The 20,203-nt window shown below is 41.0% G+C and overlaps 1 protein-coding gene across 1 annotated transcript; it reads left to right on the top strand.

Annotated features, from left to right (window-relative positions):
- The first annotated feature begins 1,239 nt into the window (after window positions 1-1,239).
- On the top strand, window positions 1,240-18,802 carry dnajc3a (DnaJ (Hsp40) homolog, subfamily C, member 3a). Its single transcript, XM_033617075.2, has 12 exons — window positions 1,240-1,461; window positions 2,017-2,127; window positions 2,224-2,348; window positions 3,582-3,656; window positions 5,502-5,654; window positions 5,797-5,978; window positions 7,073-7,192; window positions 7,528-7,633; window positions 7,733-7,853; window positions 15,338-15,470; window positions 15,901-16,049; window positions 18,252-18,802. The coding sequence occupies exons 1-12, from the start codon at window positions 1,380-1,382 to the stop codon at window positions 18,407-18,409; spliced, it is 1,515 nt and encodes a 504-aa protein (XP_033472966.1). The 5' UTR covers window positions 1,240-1,379; the 3' UTR covers window positions 18,410-18,802.
- Window positions 18,803-20,203: the final 1,401 nt, after the last annotated feature.

Raw genomic sequence — 20,203 nt, 5'->3', positions numbered from 1 at the left:
CTGTTCACCTGGTCTGTTTATTTTGGAGAGGAAGTGACATCTGCAGATACCTGGTTTAAGCCCCCTGAACAATGAACACTCTAGAGGTTTTAGCTGGGAGAAGTTTTAGCTGGTTGCAATCTTCAATTCACAGCTAGCATATGCACGTGGCCTACGCCGTTGTAAGTGTTTATACTTGTGTGGTGGTGTGTCTGTGTCACTCTGCAGTCACTTCTCCAAAACAGTGGTCAGTGGCGAGGTTTCTGTGAAGTGCTGTAAAGAAAAGCTGACTTCAAACACACCCAAAACACACATTAAATACGGCTTAATAGAGATAATTTCAAACAGAAGTACACATATCGGCTTCACTATAACTCACAGCATTCACAGACAAAGCATTTGTCTTTTGCTGGACACATTTTCCCCACAAATACAACATGCTAATATTTTTAGCACAAGCCTACGGCATTTTACATTGTATAAATTAGCCTTGTGGCTAGCAAACTTTTTCCTCTACGCACATGAAGCCAGGGACAACAGCAACATTTAACAAAGATAACATTACAAAATTTGGCTTCATTACAGCTCACAAGGTTCACTGACAAAACAACTTACTATACTAAACAAGTTTTCCCCACAAATATAACATGCTAATGATTTTAGCACTAGCCTACGACATTTTACATTGTATAAATTAGCCTTGTGGCTAGGGGACTTTTTCCTCTACGCATATGATGCCAAGAGCAACATTTAACAAAGGAAACGTTACACAATTCAGCTCCATTACTACTCACAAGGTTCACCAACAAAACAACAGTCTTATACTTAACAAGTTTTAGAAACAAATATAACATGCTAACGTTATTAGCACAAGCCTATGGCATTTTACACACACACACACACACACACAAATTGTTTTTTTTTTTAATTCAATCTTTGTGAGGATTTTTAAGGAGAACCACATCAGGAGAGTCTCAAAAGCTCATTTACATTAAGTTTGTGTGGACCAAAATGCTGGTCCCACACCATGAGTGGGACCCCATAAACATCGGAAAACACACACTTTAACATTCACACACACACATAAAACATACCCACAAAGTGATGACAGGTCTAGTATTCTACGGCACTGGTCTAGTGCTGCCGTGGCTCCTCTCTGTTGAGCCAGCGGAGGTGGGCGGGGTTTTCCAAACAATCCAGCCAATCACAGCCACCCACGACCGGCCGCTTGAGTACGCTGCTCTGCTATGAGTGACTGGGAGAAGAGAAGCAATGCTAAATCTCAGGTTAGCGGTCGACACATGGGACTGTTGAGAATAAAGCGAAGCATTACTTAGAATAACATCGACTAAAGTTTGCGGGACATAAGGACATTGGAGCTGCCTGATGCTAAGCTCACCATGGTGTCCATAGACCATGTCGCTCACAAAATACTGACTTACATCCCTTATGTCCTTGTTTTGATTGACATGAGATATGAAGGTAAGAAGCTGAGTATACTTTCCTACACAAGCCAATGATAGCATGTTACCTTGAGCTAGCACAGAACTTTGTCCACAGTTCAGACAGGCAGTGTGTAGTCAAAGTAACGTTAACGTTACATGGCTAATGTCAACGGTAACGTTAGCTTGTGATATCGATTAGGCTAACGTTAAGCTAGCTGTTATCACTTATGCTAACTTAAATTTAGACAAACCGTTTAGCTTATTAGTTAAAGCAACTAGTTAATTTGAGCTCAGGGGTAATTAAAAACTAAACTGCCACTGGTCATATTAACGTTAGCTTGTTAATGTTAGTGTCTTTCGTATTAGCTAACCGAACGTAACTTAGAACTTATGACAGCTAGCTAGCTAACCTTCATGTCAAACTAACTCTAGTTTGACGTTACTGACTTTATCAATGCGACAAGCTGCTGTCTGTCACTGGTCGGTAATTAACGTGAGCCAATTTAATGGAGTACTGCACTCTTGTAACGTAGTTTGTGTTAATATGCTCCCTATTGTAGTGCAGGATATCAGTATTGTGTGTGTTTTTCAGGAGTGAAATGTGGCAGGGATGGGAGTGTTGACAATCATATGGAAATGGGGAAGAAGCTGCTCGCTGCTGGCCAGCTAGCTGATGCCCTGTCTCATTTCCATGCTGCTGTGGGTAAGTGTCAGAAACATGCCAAGTTTAAAAATACTTTTACCTTAGTTTTTATAATTTAAAACTTAAATAATTATGTTTTCCTTGTCCGTTTGTCAGATGGAGATCCCAAAAACTACATGGCCTACTACAGGAGAGCTACAGTGTTTCTGGCAATGGGGAAGTCAAAGTCTGCTCTGCCAGATTTGAGCAGAGTTATTGAACTCAAACCAGATTTCACATCTGTGAGTTTCCCTTTTTACATTAGTTGGTCTGCAGTCATTTATTTTCACACAGTTGAATGTGTGCTGACATAGCCATTGTCAGTGTTGTGATTTGATGTTGTTGTGTTTGTGTTGGATGCTGCTATTTGACCTTGTGTTGGCTAGGTCCATAGATAGATAGATAGATAGATAGATAGATTTTCAAGCAAATCAAAGGCACATACAAACACATAACTTAGTGCACCATTAAAAAAGTACAAATATTATATAGAAGACACAATTGTGCAAACAGGCAGGTAGGAGTAATAATTTCTCTGGGTTTTCTCTGGGTACTCCGGCTTCCTCCCACAATCCAAAGACATGCGGGTTAACTGGTGACTCTAAATTTACTGTAGGTGTGAATGTAAGCATGGGTGGTTGTCTGTTTCTGTGTGTCAGCCTTGTGATAGTCTGGCAACCTGTTCAAGGTGTACCCCACCTGTCACCCACTGTCAGCTGGGATAGACTCCAGCCCCCCGCGACCCCCAACAGGATAAGCGGTTACGGAAGATGAACAAGTGAATGAACATCTTATAAAATAATAGCATTCTCTGATGCAGCCATACTGTGTTAAATGCCAGTATGGCTTAGGAGGTTTAGGACCTCTTATATCTGTTCCAGCTAGTTCTTGGGACCCTAAATCGACAGCCAGATGGGAGCAGCTCCAACTCTGAGTGTTACGGATGTGAGGCATCTGCATTTATATGTTTGCCCTTTCTTTCTCCAGCACTGTCGAATGTATTGCAGACTTGTTTCTGTGACTTTCTAATCTCAGAGAGCTAGTTTTAGCTCTTTGGCTTTCGAGTTGCCATGCTATGCTGTTATGTCAAATGATAAAACTCTTTCAACCAGGCTTCTGTTTGCCATTTCATATATGTGTCGGCTAACGCCAAAGCTCCTCAGCTTCCTGATTAAAAATAACCGCTGACTGGCTCTCTTAAAAATGCCAGTGACATAAAGGTGTATCATATTTGCACACAGTTGTGTGTGATACTGCAGACTTACATTTTTGCGCAGATAGCGCTGTGTGAGAAACACATTTACTGTACGCAAATAATTGGAAGAAAAGGATGTATTTATATATGCTATATATGTGCAAGTTTTCCAGTTTAAATCAGCTCCAGGCACAACTGTGCTGGGAAACTGTTCAGCTATGTCAGCTGTGTTGATAAAACTATATTTGCACTCTTACGTAAAAGTTCCCTTTCTTACCAGGCACGCCTTCAGAGGGGGAATCTGCTCCTGAAGCAGGGGAGACTAGATGAGGCAGAGAGTGACTTCAAGAAGGTGGTAAGTATAGTAACATCCAGTTTAAACTCTACAGCAAGAATACTGAGAAGAAGTCACTAACATGTTAGATAAGCAGAGTTCACCAGGAGGTGTCAGTGTTGATCCGTAGTCTGGTGTTATGGTGACGCTACACTCAAGCATGAAGGCTTTATGTTTTATAAATATGACTTGAAATAAGGGCAATAGTTTGACTTATACACAGCTTTATTGTTGTTAAGGATATTCATGTTTTTCCAGTCGGTGTGCACACTTTATTTGTATAATTAGTTTCCCTGTACTTTACAGTCACACTATGAGGTTGATAACATGAGAGGCTTTGTTAATGATGGGGCTGAATGGCCCCAACAAAAGACTTTGAAACCAAGTAGCAAGGATATTAAAAAAGCACATGCACATAGGCCACATAAGACCTTAGAGAAGGATACCCTGCATCCATAAGCCATCTTAAAAGATGTAGATCATAATTAAATTGGCAGTGAACTCTCATTCGGGCCTTCAGGGATCATTTTAAGGTGCTCGTTAAGGATTAAGACTGAAGCTCGCTAATGCATTTTCCATTTGAATTACCATTTTCACAGAGAAGTTTCACAACACTCCCAGAAGACACAAATGCCCTTGTTACATCTACTATTAATTCTTAGATTCCATTTAAAGCTGCTGTATTCTCGGGTGAGGTAATCACACAGGCAAAAATTAAGTTCCTCTTCTATATGCGGATAGGATGTGAATGTCAGTGGCACATTGTGCTAGGGGCATGTGGCGAGCCTGCAGCCTCTTAAGTCTCTTTTGATCATTAGTTACCAACCTTTAAATACTCTTCTACTGAACACATGCAGAAAACCTGTCAACCTTTGCTTTGCTGTATTGTAAGTAGGTTGAAGCTCAGTAGTTGGTCATGTATTCCTGTTCGGCTGGCTGTAATGTGAAACCTCAGGTGGGGAATATGAAAGTATTTAATGTGCTCATCTACACTGATTGATCAAGGCTCCCAGTTTGTCTGTGAGCTTGCCTGTTTTACTTCAAGTAGGTTACCCTCACTTGGGGTGGGTGGAGGAAATAAAATCAATGAATTAATTTAATGCATACATAAAAAAACACTGATTTCTTCTCACTGAGCTGACATGAAAAAAATATTGGTTTTAAATTTGTGCCTTCAGTCAGCTCAGTGAAGGGAGGTTAGCCAGCCGCTGTCCACTCAGCTTCTCAGGAGCTGCTGCCTCCTGATGATGTAAAGTTTTAAATTTGCAGTCAAGTGTGGTGCCTCTTTCTCCAAGAGGGCAAGGAGCCACATTCCCAGCACAGGTCTAAAGGCATACGTGGGCAACATTTTGCTGGTATAATGTCAAGGGATCTGGCCAGAGGTGTGTGCTGTCCTGCTGCTTCAGCAGTCCACGGCGTCGGCTTAGCTTAATGCATCACATTTATGCATTATACTTTTTCCTAAGCCGAGGGAGCAGGAAACACGTTTCAGAGTACTCGAGTCTATATGTAAAGGATGTGTCGTTAGCTGAGATTGCTCTTGTGAATATGATGACCTCTGTGATGAAGATGATTATAATGTAAAGGGTTCAGGGAATGGTAAGCACTGCTAACGCTGTGATAGGCAATGTTTTCAAGAGGCAGAGTCAATATTAAAAAGCTCTTCACAAATATAAGAGTTCATATTGGAATGTGTTGGTGAAGGACTGACTAAAATTTTTATAAGCACACTGATTTTCTGGTCTACAGTCTACATCTCATATTCCATATTCTGTTCTGGCCTCTATCTTTTTTCGTCACTCTTGCTTTTTGCTTAAACCATGATTATGAGCATGCAGTGTAACATCTTGCCTTGCAATGTTCCAGCTGAAGTCCAACCCCAGCGCCAAAGAGGAGGGGGAAGCCCAGAGTCAGCTGACAAAGTCAGATGAAATTCAGCGGCTGGTGGCTCAGGCACGCAACAGCTTCAACAGCCAGGATTACGTGACAGCAGCTGCCCAGCTTGACACTGTCATTGAGGTAAGATGCCTACCTTGTCAGCAACGCCTAATTTTCCTGCGAGCATGACACTTTCCATGTTATCACCACTGCAGAGCGTATAGAGCATTTGTATAGTAACAAGCACTGCAGTTTGTAAGAGCCCTTTGTCTGCCTGCTACAGACTTGCGTTTGGGATGTGACCTCTCGTGAGATGCGAGCGGAGTGTTTCATTCAAATGGGAGAGATGGGGAAGGCCATCAGCGACCTCAAAGCTGCATCCAAGTTAAAAAATGACAACACCCAGGCTTTCTACAAACTCAGCACCATCTACTATAATCTCGGAGACCATGAGATGTCCCTCAAGTAAGACCCACTTGCAAACTGCCTTCTTTGAGGAAGTGTTAGACATTGTGACAGGATTTAACAAAGTGTCACTACGAGATAACATTCGGATTTTAAGGTGTTTTTGCAGTATCAAACATGGCATAATCATACAGCATTTCTAATTGATTAAGTGAAGATATATGTTGTTGTCGGACCAGAGGATCTTTTTCATAGCTCTACAGTAAGTACCCCCCTTTTTTTTGTTGTGTCTGCACTGCAACAAATGGGAACAATCAAAGTTCGTGGAATGGGGTTTTAGCTCCTATTTTAGAGTAGGTATTCTCCCAGTACAAGAGGAACCATAAGTGACCTAAGTGTATGACGATTGGTTGAACACAGTCGGTGCACCATCGGCAACTGCCATTTTTAAAAACCTGTTAGCTGTGTCAACAACAGACAACACAAAATGGAAACAACAGCTCGTAACGGAAAAAAATAGAAGAAAAAACTGGACAAATGGCCAAACATTGAAGTCCTGTTTTCACTGAGCGTATATGCAAAGGTGAAAATACAATGTAGTTTTGACTCCTCAAAGCAAAAGTGACATTGCTGTACCAACTACTAGCTGGCTTACAGTATTTGACTTCAGTGTTCCCATTGGCGGTCTGAATGCAAACAGAAAAAAGCCCTTAAAGATATGTAGTTCTCGTGAGCAGTGCCTCTTGGGGAGTCCTAATTTGGTCCGAAAATGCCTATGATCTTTCAGTTTTTTCTAAATGTCATTGATTGAAGCTCTACTTCGTATCAGTTTAGTGCTGTAGAGGGCCATTAGCAAAGTGTTACTTATAAATACATGCTTGTTTCCTTTGTTTAAATGATGTGTGACAGTGAGGTGGACAAAATAACACTAAATATATCATGACACAGTGAAGTTGTCCTGCAGTTAATGGCTCATAAAGCTTGTTTATTGTTGACTCTGTTCTTAAACGTCGTGTTCATTTCTGTAGTAATGACCCCTCAAAGTATAAATACTTTTCAGTCATGCACAAACACGCATATTACTTGCATATGTAGCTAACAAGACAAAAAATTAGCCGGTTCTGACCCTCCTCCTCTCCACATCTGATCTGCAGCGAGGTGCGTGAGTGCCTGAAGCTCGATCCTGATCACAAACAGTGTTACAGCCACTACAAGCAGGTCAAGAAGCTCAACAAACAGATCCAGTCTGCCGAGGAACTCATCCAAGAGCAGAGGTGTGTGTGTATGTTTGGGCAATTGTACATCCCTGTAAATATAAAATAATATCCTCTCTGAATACCAGGAATTGCATCAGCCTCTAGAATGACTGCTTCCTTTCCCTCAAGCTCTCCGACTTTTCTGATCTTACAAACAGGCATGCAAATCCCATCTCAATGTGAATGGATGTCACATCAAATTTGACATACATAAGATATCACATTCACAAGACTGAACAGAGCGAATAAGAGAGCGGCATGATGTTCGTGGGTGCAATGATCCATGTTGCTTTCTGCCGTATTGACAGTGTCACAGCGTTGTTTAAACACCCACCTGCTTCCTGCTCTTTTAGGTATGAAGACGCAGTGAGCAAATATGAGGCGGTGATGAAGACGGAGCCCAACGTGCAGCATTTCTCCCTCCTTGCCAAAGAGCGCATGTGCCATGCTTTGGCACAGGTGAGACCCCTTACTGCGACCATGAGATACATTAGCTCAGTCTTTGACTTCATTAAACAGTACGTCTAATTAAACGTGTTTTCTTTGTGTCACGAACAGGGCCAGCAGGCCAACAGAGCTATCTCAGTGTGTGGTGAGGTTCTCCAATCCAACCCGGAGAACGTTAACGTGCTGAAGGATAGAGCTGAGGCCTACGTCCAAGAGGAACAGTATGAGGAAGGTAAGCCTGTCAGAGGTAGCTGTATCTGGTGGGGATCTATTCATTTTTCAATTTAATGGAGTTAGCCTGTGAAATTTTCGCACTCAAACCGGAATCACACTAAATGCTATTGAGTCTACAACCACCCTTTACTGGGAATTTATTTATTTCAGTTGTGTAAGTCCATGGACACTATGACACAGCTGTTGCATAGATGGCAGTTGTTTGGCAAGAAAGGCCTTGTCTACATGTATACAGGTATTTTTGAGAACTCATATTTTCCCCCTGCGTTAAAAAACAAACAAATCTGTCCTAACTTTTGTTTCACAAATGATCCTGTCCACACTTTCGCCAAAACACCTACTAGTAATCTCATAATTGCGGATTTTCAATCAATTGAAGAATTACGCAGCTCACACAAAGATATGAGTGATGTTCTGGACATGTAAAAGTTTTCCTTTCATTCCTCATTGACCACAATCCCACTCTCAAAATCGTCCAACCATCTGCTGGTTCGACCAGGCCGATCCAAAGCCATTGCTTTTGGCGGACTTTAAACAGCAGACGCAAAGGTGGACCAAATAACACTGCCTTCATTCATCTATAAATTAGTACAGTAATACAAAGTTTAAGTTTGACCGGTAGTCCACCATTGTTGTCATTGTTTCTAGCATATGCTCATCACATAAAGCAAAAATGAGCATGCGCGAATAAAGATGACATCATCATTTCCCAAACGCTCTATTTTACATGTCTACACAGATGCACAGTAGCTTGAGTTTAGAGAAATCTGCGCCTTAGATGGTGTTTTAAAAAATCTCAGTTTCAGTGGCCTAAAACTTTGCATGTCGAAGAGATGCAATGTAGACAGGGCCAAAGTCTATAGGTTTATTTACACTGTACACTGTACACACACACACACACACACACACACATATTTATGTTTTTTTTTTTTTTTTAAAGTTTTGTTGAGAGCTGGGTCATTTAAATGAAGTTACTGCAATCTGCACTTAGTTGCCAGTTTATTAGTCAGACTCTAACACAAGAGTCCTGCGGTTAATTTTACTTTGATGAAGATTATAATGCTAATTTTTGTTGAAACTGTTACAGAGAGGTGTTGATTTAACTGTATGATCATTTTGGAGGCTGCAGTTGTGGTGCTTTTGAACTGTATTGCACTATCCAAAGAGGTGTTTCTGCTTTTCAGCCTGTGATATAAATCTGGTGGAGAAGATAATAGAAACACCCGTCAATTCAACAGCACCACAAACTTCAGCCTCTTAAATAATCAGTAAAATCAACAAAAACTAAACATTTATTGAATAGCTGTTTGTATCGGACTGCATTATTTTTAGCTAAGTGTACCTAACAAACTGGCAGCTGAGTGTCTGTTGTAATAATCCCAAACCTGCTACACTGTACACAGGTGTCATGGCAGGAGTCTAACACAGGGGGTCCTTGTAACACTACAAAAAAACTACACAGTGAAATTAGATTTAAATATCAGTGACACATCATATGAGCATCGTACCATCTGATCATTTGATTTGTTGGAACGTGTTTATGTTTACCAGGAAACTAATGTGATTTTAATGTAAACATCTAAAGAACATGCTGTCAGGCAGCATACTGTCAGAAATGGGATGGATGCTCACATTAAATTAAATTGTGCCTCATTTAACACAATCTGTCTGTTCATCGCCAAATCCATTTTGACTTTGAATTTAAATAAACACTATCAAGACTAAACGTAGATAAATGCAGCCGGGGTGTCCTTATCTAATTTGGTTAAAGCATATAACTACTATGTCTAAAGCCTGAATAAGACAGACGTCATCCGTTAGAGCATTTATCTCACACAGTGTAATTAGAATGAGGTGTGGAGCACAGTGTGTTAAGAATAAGTATAGCCTGCGAGATGTAGAGCTGCCCCGCACTGCTGGCTGAAATTATGCAGAATTTCTTGTTTATCAAGCCTAAAGCCATTCTTCAGTGGCAGTGCCAAAGCGCACACACACACACACACACACACACACACACAGCACTTACTATCTCCATAAAGCCTTTTCTGGCAGAGAGGGAATTAGGCTGAAACAACGGTCTCCCCTATCTGTTGTCAAATCGTAGAAAGTCCAGTGAAGGCAGATGGTGAAATCCCCGGGAATTTTGTGTTCCAGCCATCATCTTACCTGTCGCCCGATGTTCTGCTGCTGCCGTGCAAACAGCCAACGGATATTTTTGTCAAAATCCCTGCCCACATTTTATGTTTATCTGTCAATTAAGTTTGAAATGTAATGTAAGCTGTTCCACCCATCTCCGTGTCTTTGCGCACAGATTGCAAATGCGATGTCCAAACCCGGGTTCCTACAGAATAACTTTCACTCCAGCTGCTTAATTTGAAACTGCTACACATTCGATGCTTTAATGACTACCAGTTCGATACTAGCCAAAAACTGAATCAGATACCAGAAAAATTTGATAAAAGTTATGACAAGTAATGACACTTTGGTTTGGTACAGAACTCGGTGCCTGAGAACGCATCTTAAGTACGAGACTGTGCAGCGTCCTGGCTGTGACTCGGCCGCCAGGGCTGATTGCGTCCACTCTTGACAATGTAAGGCTGGACCAACCGTGTCACAGCCTGAACGTAGCACAGCAGCACCAGGTGAAAACCACCCGTACGTCTAGACTACAGGCGTAACAGATCTGTTTTTTTCTTGCTCGTCTCACGCAGCAGATACGCTCTCATTTTCTTCTGTGCAGCTGTCTGCGGCGGCTCTCTCTGAGACGGTCGCGTCTCGGCTCTGTCTAATAGATTTATTTATGCTTCAAGTCTATCTTTTTTCGACAACACGCGTAAATGTGAGCCTAATGTCCAATAAAAAGGCACTGAATAACCATATTTATCTATGTTTCTGCAACCTGAGCGGAGCAGAGTGTGCTGCTCTTTAGACAAAGCCAGAGAGCAGTACACTGCTCTGGTTTCTTAAGACTCCCTTAACATTTGCTCAGCAGCTGGAAGTTTGGACTTATTTTGCACAACTGAAATTACATTTTTTGTTATTTTTGGGAAGAGTGAAGTATCGAAAAATGTACAGTTGGGCACTGGTACTGAACTGCAGGTTTCAATACTTATCAGTTTGAATTTGAACGGAGCCAAACCATAGTGGCAGCTGAAGGAGAGCAGCTGCTTGCTGGACAAAACAAAAAAAACACAAGGAACCAAAAGAACACTTAACAATAGAGCTTTTGTTGATTTATTAATGTGACAAACCCAAAGTTGAAAATGTACAATTCAAGACAAAGTGGCTTTAATGATCAAGACAGGAATCAGAGGATATTATTACTGACATTGGCAGAGACTTCGTCATGACCACTGAGTGACACCGTCCTGGCCAGTGTTTTCATTGTCTGTCTTCACGATTTTCATGAAACCTGAAACCGCTTCCTGTGCGTCAGGCTGCAGCACTCTATTGATTTGCACTACATAAACTAAAACACTGTAAAACAATGACTCATAACCAACCAGTGTGATGCACACAAGAGGAGAGGTTTTCTGTGCCTGTTTTCCAATAGCCTGCTGCTAGTTGTCGAAATCTAGGAAACTGAAGGGGATTTGTTGTGTGTGACCACAGTTTGACAGTGTGCGTCATTTAAATTAGGCTGCAGATGGAAAACATTTGTACCTAATACTTGAGACTTTAATATGGCTGTACAGGCAGTTAATTAGCTGAAGAGAAAGGCTGTCATACAGCACAGGTGAGATGCTGTGGATGGGAGAGTCAAGTCAGAATCAGACAGAATCTCTTCTGTCATTACTGCCACAATGAGTGCACATTTTTAAAGAGTTGTTAATTGTTAGTGTTTGTTGGGGCAGTTCTGACTTTATTTTAGCTAGGAAAGAGATGAAAAGCAATGATGAACGAAAGAGATGAGGGTTAGGGGTTGTCCCTGCCTGGATTTTAACGTGGTCCATTATGATTACATGTTACACATCTTAGACCAGGAGGCCATCATAACTTCCCTGGAAATATTTTTTTCTGTGCAGCTAAATATCTTATCATTAAACAATGCATTATAAAGTGAAGCAGGCAAATGAAACATGAATAAAAGACGTTTGTGAGATTTTTGAAAAGGATTATGTGAATATAGGACGCAGGAACAGGGTGCTGCTGACCTGGAAGGAACCTCAGTGTGCATTAACATATGCCACTTAGCCAGTGCGGAGCTGCGCTTTGTGCATATGCTAAAAAATGAAGCACTCTGGTTTCTTTGTCTGATGGTGAAGTGTTTGAAAAAGCAAAACTTTTAACCTATGTTGACAGGTTTCTAGAGATGCAAATACATGATAGATTCATTTAATCATCAAGTGCTAGTGCGGTTTGTTTGTGGTGAGAACGTGTTTCAACCTCGATCTGAACCAACTGTGTCTATTAATGTGCACCTCCTCCTATAATGACTTAATATGCACATTTGGCACATCCAATGCATCAAAACATTGTTTTCTAGCTGGAGCCGCACCTCGTTTTCAAACTGTATGGTTTGACTAAAATGAACAATGACAGCAATATAGTCCACGATGAGCAGCGCTAAAATCAACCTGCGTAGTTGTCCCTCCATTGTGACATTAGAAAGTGTCACATTTATCTTGCAAGTGTACTCTTCTTCAACGTTTGGTTTACTTCCTGGATTTTTCCTGCATGGAAATTCTGACCAATCAAGAGCAGCTTTCTCGTGCAAGGCATTTAATGTGATCCGCTTGTAAATGCTGCCGTGACAGCATGAACCGACTCTAGGAAATTATGTAACTTTGGAACAAACTTAGTCCCTGATTTGGACCAAAGCAAGACAACTCTAGGTCTGAAAGCACTCTTTAGGGACCAAATGTCCCCAACGTATCATATTTAAAAGGAAAAAACAAAGCATACAAAACCGTCCAAGTACACCCACAATCACCATCACTTCAGGCAGGTCGGCCCCAGAGTAATGACATACTGAGGCTGTGTATGTTGTCATAAACATGGCATGAACACATCAGCAGGTGGGAACGTCAGACCTCATGTGGGCTTTTAAACTGTCAGAACCCATGGGTGTTAAATTCACCTCAGTACACCTCACAGGGTAAACAAGCCTCAAAGCACCCAAACGTGCACGCACAAACAGCCCGGAGCTGCTGCAGCATGATCTGTAGGTGATGATGAATAAAGTGGTTTATTTAACAGTGTGGGATCAAGTATTTTCAGAGATGAGATTAACAAGGACGCTTTCGATACCAACGATTCCAGCAACAGTAACATTTTATATTGTCATTCTCAGTTATTTTCTGCTGATTGTCAGACATTACATCACTTAATTCACTACAGATGATCACATGTCCAAGACAGCAGTCTCAGCAAGGCTCAATGGCGAGTTAAAATTTGCGTTTTCAGTGCAAAACTATTTAAGTGCAGTTATTTATCTTCTGATAAATGTGGCAGTCAGTTTGATTTTTAGCCATGCTGGCAGCATAACTATAAAGATGACAGTCGGTCCAGACCTTCAAGGCCCCCTCAGGAAGAATTGTAATAACTTTGGTGATCCTCCGACTTCTCTTCTAACACAGCCATCAGGTCAAAATTTAAATTTGCCCAAAGCACTCTGATTAAATTCCTGCTAAATTGAGCACAATCACATCAGCATCAGCTATGTTTAGTGCTAATAAGAAAATGCTAACATGCTTAAAGGGTAACTCTGATATTTTTCAACCTGGACCCTATTTTCCCATATTTTTGTTTCTAAGTGACTAATGGGAACAACAGTTTTTGAAATTGGTCCAGTACCGAGCTTCAGAACGGGCCGCAATGTAACCACTCGGGGAATGTTTGCACTGTCAGTGTTACTCATCTAAAAGTGGTTATTTTTGGAAGTTGGGTGCTCAGATAAGTGTCTGAGAACATTATGGAAAGAATCCCTACAGACATAAAACTTGTTGTTTAACTAAAAACAACCCTAAAATCACTATTGCCAATGCACCAGACTCCATTTGGTAACACCTTACTTGAAGGTATCTACATAAGGGTGACATGACACTGTCATGAACCTGTCATGAACATTATGTACATGTCATAAACGTTCATGACTGCTGTCGTTAATTGTCATTAGGTCTTTGTAATGACAAGTTGACATTGTTTGGGTTGTCTTGATTATGACAAATTGACATTAATCACCAGAAGTCGTCTTTGTCATGACAAGTTGACATTAAAGTTGTTTGGGATGTCCTTATAATGACAAGTTGACATTAACATAAAGACATCTTCTGGTAATGTCACTTTGATTAATGTCAAGTTGTCATAATCAAGACAACCCAAACAATGTCAACTTGTCATTACAAAAACAAAATGACACTTAATGACAGCAGTCATAAACGTTTATGACATGTACACAATGTTTATGACAAGTTCATGATGGTGTCATGTCATAGTTATGACAGTGTCATGTCAACCTTATGTAGATACCTTCAAGTAAAGTGTTACCCTCCATTTAAATACTTTTAAATACTTTTAACAACTTTGAACAAATGGTGTTCTACAAGGATAAAATTACTGATAATTTAAATGCAGTCTGGTGAATTTGGTGATGGTGATTTTGGGGCTTTTTCCAGTTAAACAGAAAGGATCTTACTCTTTAATAAAAAGATCTGCAGGGTCCTTCACATGATATTGCCAGACATTTAAAGCCTGTCAGTGGCAAACAAAGCACTTTTAGTGTATGTAAAATAATGCGAACATGCCCCAAGTGGTTATACTGCAGCTTGTTTCGCAACTGCCAGTTGCAGCCTTGTCACTCAGTATTACACCAGTCACTCAGTCATGTCCCAGTTCGTCTCTTAGGCACAAAAACATGGGAAAACAGGGTCCAGGTTAAAAAAAAAAACCCCAACTTAAATTATCCTTTAACCAAGACAGTTAGTGTGGCATCGCCATCGTGAGCATGTTAGCATTTAGATCAAAGCACGACTGTGCCTAAGTTCAGCCTCACAGCAGATAAAATGACTGTAGACTCTTAGTCTTTTTTATGGGATGCTCATACAGCCACTCGTCTCCTGCATCGAGGTCACTTTACATCAGGCTTTAGGTGAGTCATCAAAGTGTTTCAGTGTTACTGTAAGTTATAAATTCATAGATGCAGTGCCAGCAGTGCCATTTGTGTAGGAAACTGGATGTAGCCTTGTACCAGAGCAACAGTGATGCCACAATGGCAGATTTGAGGACATAAAGCACAGATTGAAAGGTAAAACGATTATTGTCAGTTGATCCATGCAAATTTCTTTGTGTCTTTTGTTCTGTCATCTAACTGAAGGCTTGAGCACACTTGAGCATTTTAGGTGGATGCTTGCCACAACAAGGTCTAAAGGTTATGTGTTTCCTCTCGCTGAATGACTGTGTTTAAATACTGTACTTCACTTTCCATTAGCCACTTTGGATGAGTAAGCGATACTGATTGTGTCCTCCATTTTTATTTTCCAGCTATTAAGGACTACGAGACTGCTGCCAAACACAGTGAGAATGACCGTCAGATAAAAGAAGGCCTGGAGAGAGCTCAGCGACTTCTCAAACAGTCTCAGAAGAGGGATTACTATAAGATCCTGGGAGTGAAGAGGTGGGCACTGATCACTGGAGTTTTGGCTCCTTGTTTCCATTCATATCGGAGTTTTACGGGGGAAGTTGAGAAGAACTGGTGTGTTGTTATCTTTTTTAACAAATGGGTTGCTTTACAAGACCGCATCTGAAAGCAATTTGTTTTCAGATTGTATTGAACAAGCACTGCTCTACAAAGGAGCCCCACTGCAATGGAAACCACATCATTTATCCTCTTTGAACATTTCTGTGCTCAAAAGCACTGCTGACAATTCAAGATAGATTACATTTTTAAAGCAATAAAAAGTAATGGTTTATTACACAAGAGCGAATGTGGTAACCTTGACAACTGGATGAGTATTATTAGGTCCAGCTTGTGTTGAAAGGACGGGAAAGAAAAGCTGTTTTTATCCGTCATACATGTGCTGATGATGCTCTCCCCGTTGTCGCAGAACTGCCCAGAAAAAGGAGATTATCAAAGCCTACAGGAAACTGGCACAACAGTGGCATCCGGACAACTTCCAGGATCCAGAGGAAAAGAAGAGGGCTGAGAAGAAGTTCATTGACATCGCTCAGGCTAAAGAGGTTCTCACTGACCCAGGTAAAAAGTTTTGTGGTCTGCAGAGTCAGTGGAAAGTTGTTACTGTCAGTCTTGCAGTAAATGCCAGGCCTCTGAGGGGCTGCTGTGAACAGCTCACTACTTGCTATTTTGTTGAAGTAGCTGGAGACCTTCATTGTTTTCCTGGGTACCTTTCTTACATCAGTTAAATGGTTTTATACAGTACAAACAATCTTACAGACAACACAACTTATTTAGTAATTAAACCATATCAAGTTAGAGTGATTGGGAAAGAAACTTTCCATCCCTGTAGTAACTCATCAAAGTCAGATTAAGTCCATTAAGGAGCCCAGATGAAATAAAGTCAAACACTAAATCTCCTGTGTATGAATGTACCAAGCAGATGCAGAATTTCTGAAAACATGACAGTATTTGTTTTTCTCTAGTATCAAGTACTTAGGATGCAATTCTTCCAGACCTGACAGTGCAGCAAGTGCTGACAAGTGTTCTAGTCTGCTGGTGAAGGTCCCAGTGTGGATTTAATGGCATCTAGCTGTGAGGACAGATTGCAACTACCTAAAACTTCTCCCGCTTAGATTTCCTTCAGTTGTCATTGTTCAGGAGGGGTTACTCCTTCTCCAAACAAACAGATGGGGTGATTTTAAAAAAAAAAAAAAAAAAAAAAATCAGTGTTTTTAGGACACTCTCTTCGCAGCGGGGCTACAAACTGCGGTGGCCGACGTGTGAACAGGAAAACGCGAAAGGCCCTATCTAGAGCCAGTGTCTGGTTTGTCTGTTCTGGGCTACTGTAGAAACACAGTGGTGCAACATGGCGATCTCTGTAGACAAGTGCTGTGTCTCAAATCGCGTACTTCTGTACTTACACTTAAAATTTTGAGTGCATAAGTGCGTTCACACTGAGAAGTATGGAAAAATGCAGTACGCTGTGAGTACCCAGATGGAGCACTCAAAACGGTCATGAAGTTGAGTGTGGAACTATGGACACTTCTTGCCCTCAATGGTCGCCATCTTGGCTACGTAGCGGAAGGGGAGGGACCACTTTTCAAACTGGAAATGGCGGCCGGGGACTGTGCGACTGTGAACATCGCTGCATTGTACAAATACATGTTTTGTGCACTAAGCATCACTATACTGTTGTTGGGTATAAGCCAGCAGTATGTTTATTGGGTTAATTTAGCAATCTGTAATGATTTGGTACCGCGAATGATAACGAGAATGCTAATGCTAGTTTGCTAACTAGCTAATTTTCGGTGAGTGCACAACGGCCGTGTTTGGTTTGAGACAATACCATCCTGTTGAAATTTGCGCACTATGCCAATGAGTACATAGTGCACACAGTATACTACATAGAAGTATACTAACGGAAGTATGTGATTTGAGACACACCAAAGGACCTGCTCTCTGTGTAGATATGAACAGCTCATTCTAAGATAATCAAAACATGATTCTTATTCTCAGGTTATTATACACTAATGAAAACATACTTATATATTTCCTTTAATCCTACATACTGGACCTTTAAATGCCACAGAAAGAAGCACAACACCAGCAGAAACAACAGACAGTGACAAGTGCGGCTACAGTGACAGCTTTGTCTCAACTTGTCAAAAAGAAAAGCTTTTTTTTTTTTCATGAGCGTTACGCATTTTTTGCAATTGTAGCACCACACATTTACACTATGCCACAAACACCAGCAACGTGACGAGGCGCTGAGTGTCTATCATGTTTGTCTCCGGTGGCCGAGAGTTGTAAAATGTTCAACTTTGGGTAAAAAAAAAAACCAAACTGTCATGTCCTTAATATAGGGGAGCCCAGACGTAACGTGCAGTGTGACTCCTCCCTACCCTCATCACTCCCAAGACAGGCCAGAAGAGACACCACCTGTTTCTCATCACCCTCTCACACACTCCGAGAGGAGGAGAGATCTGACACACCATCGTTTTGCCTCTCTGCACTCTTTCTCTTTTCCTCTAGATTTAGTCCATCAAAAACTCCTGTCATATACGCACCAGAACTTGCAGTTTCATACAAAAATAAATAAAAAACACTAATAAATTGGGGAGAACACGACCCAGTTCAAGCCAGGAGGAATAAGGAGAACTTGCAGCCTGGACCGGCCCGAGCCCAGCAGGTTGTGTTGGGCCCAATTGAGCTCAGGCAGAGATGTATACCTGAGTAAATATTATTTTGTTAAGTTCTGTACTGATTTGTTTTTTCTTCCAGAGATGAGAACCAAGTTCGACCACGGTGAAGACCCTATGGATCCGGAGAGCCAGCAGGGTCATCATCACCACCAGCACTTCCACGGAGGCTTCCACGGCTTCCAGGGTTTCAATCCATTCGGCTCTGGACCCTTCAACTTTAAATTCAACTTCAACTGAGGAGGACGCTCACATCCGGCACAGCTGGAATTACCGTATTTTCCTCCCTATTTAAAAGGGAGATCGCTGGCATGAGGAATGTCATGAGTCTCACAAAACTGTGGAGCAAATTGTGACTTTAATTCAGTGACCTTAATTAAATATGCATCTTTGTTGTTGAAGGAATTCCGTTTTGGGGAAGGTCTGTTGCTATGCTAACAAATACCTGCCATGTGTGAAGCAGCTTTTATCTGTCACATGTAAGTGGTTAATTGGGACACTTGCATCCTTTCCACGTACTGTACGCTCTACCATTCACATCCATTCATAAGATTCTATTTGTACATAAGTACAGTACTATTTTTATATGAATGGAGTTTTTCTGAGATGTAAATAAAGACCTATTTATGTACCTTACCTTGAGCTGAGGGACAGGAGTGCTGCTGTATGGAAAGGTTGGAGAGTGGCTACAGTTTTAGAAACAGCACTTCTTCATGATTACATCTAACCTTTTCCTAATTGCAACAGCCTCTCTCCCATAAATGTATTTTCATGTGGTGAAATGGTTCACGGCGAGGAACAAATTACAGTGAACGAGAATCACGTCATACTGGACCTTTCAGCGTATGAATCGCACATCCACTGACCACACAGAAATCACAAACAGATTTTATAATGACTTTTGTAGCAAAGGTTTATTTTTCCACCAGACAGTAATATAAACATTTGTATTTGACACAGCACAGTGACAGATGGGTGTCCTGAGAGCAGACAACCTGCACCCATTTTTATTGACTTTAAAGACAGAGAAAAAAAGAAACTACTATTGGTTTGGGTTGAGCAGCGACACCTGTCTTATTCCTGAGACAAAAACACTGGTTCATCGTGGAATTCAAATACTGAAAAATGATTTCTAAAATTTCAAAGCAGTGAAGCTGAATGTACGCAAGATGTAAACATACAGTAATAAGTTAAAACCCTTTGTCCTACACATAAACTGTGACCTTTAGTGTGCAAATGAGGATTCTCTGATCCACAGCTTGGCCATTATAAAGCATCGCCTGGTCTGCTGAGCCAAAGTCATCTAATACACATTACTTTACAGGGACAGACACGTAAACATTTGCTAACCCCCGTCCTTACAGCGGCTGCTGAGCTACAGTTGAACAATCGCTGTTTGGGGGCGGGGTTTAGCAAATGTACATTTTCTGTGCCACCTGCTTTTCTCAGGGACAATAGGAAAATTGGGGTTGGAAGGAGAGATGAATCTTTTTCATTTTACAAAAAGAGGCACTTCCCAGACTTATTTATATTTTTGTTGGACCCTCCCTTTGACTTTAAAAAAGAAAAAGTAATACCCTCCCTATAAAATACAAAAACAAACATAAAGAGGTGAAAATACAACCACTTTCAATTTTCAATCAGTTAGGCTATGAGTCCTTTTTGAGCAGCAGCTTGGAGACTCTGAGGTAATTTGTCCTGCTGAGCCACATAGAGCACTGACAAATATCAAAACAAATTAATAACTGTTGACAACATTTTGAAGACTGAAGAAAAAACACGTGCAGAGCTGATCACACTGATCAATGTGCGACAGGGAGCATGCATCATATTCTCACTTTGTCAGACACATTTAACTTTGGTTCAGCTTTCTGTTATGATTCAGAATAAAAAAGCGACTGTACAGGATAGTCAATAACTGAAACGCTCTGTACGAGAGACATTTAGTTGGTAAAAACTAGTATGATCTGCATGTATTGTGTTTTCCAAAATGGACATTAGCCACATGATTGATGGTGATGAGGAAAATGAAGC

The sequence above is a fragment of the Epinephelus lanceolatus genome, chromosome 14 (genome assembly GCF_041903045.1).
Source record: "Epinephelus lanceolatus isolate andai-2023 chromosome 14, ASM4190304v1, whole genome shotgun sequence".
NCBI lineage: Eukaryota > Metazoa > Chordata > Actinopteri > Perciformes > Serranidae > Epinephelus > Epinephelus lanceolatus.
The sequence above is the reverse complement of the archived record's forward strand: the minus strand, read 5'-3'. Positions and strand labels throughout refer to the sequence as shown.

Bases quoted from the DNA above. Each gene is read 5' to 3' on its own strand.
- dnajc3a (XM_033617075.2), top strand. From the start codon at position 1,380: ATGGTGTCCATAGACCATGTCGCTCACAAAATACTGACTTACATCCCT. The intron at 2,128-2,223 runs GTAAGTGTCAGA...TCCGTTTGTCAG, and splicing joins TCATTTCCATGCTGCTGTGG to ATGGAGATCCCAAAAACTAC. The intron at 7,854-15,337 runs GTAAGCCTGTCA...TTTATTTTCCAG, and splicing joins AGAGGAACAGTATGAGGAAG to CTATTAAGGACTACGAGACT.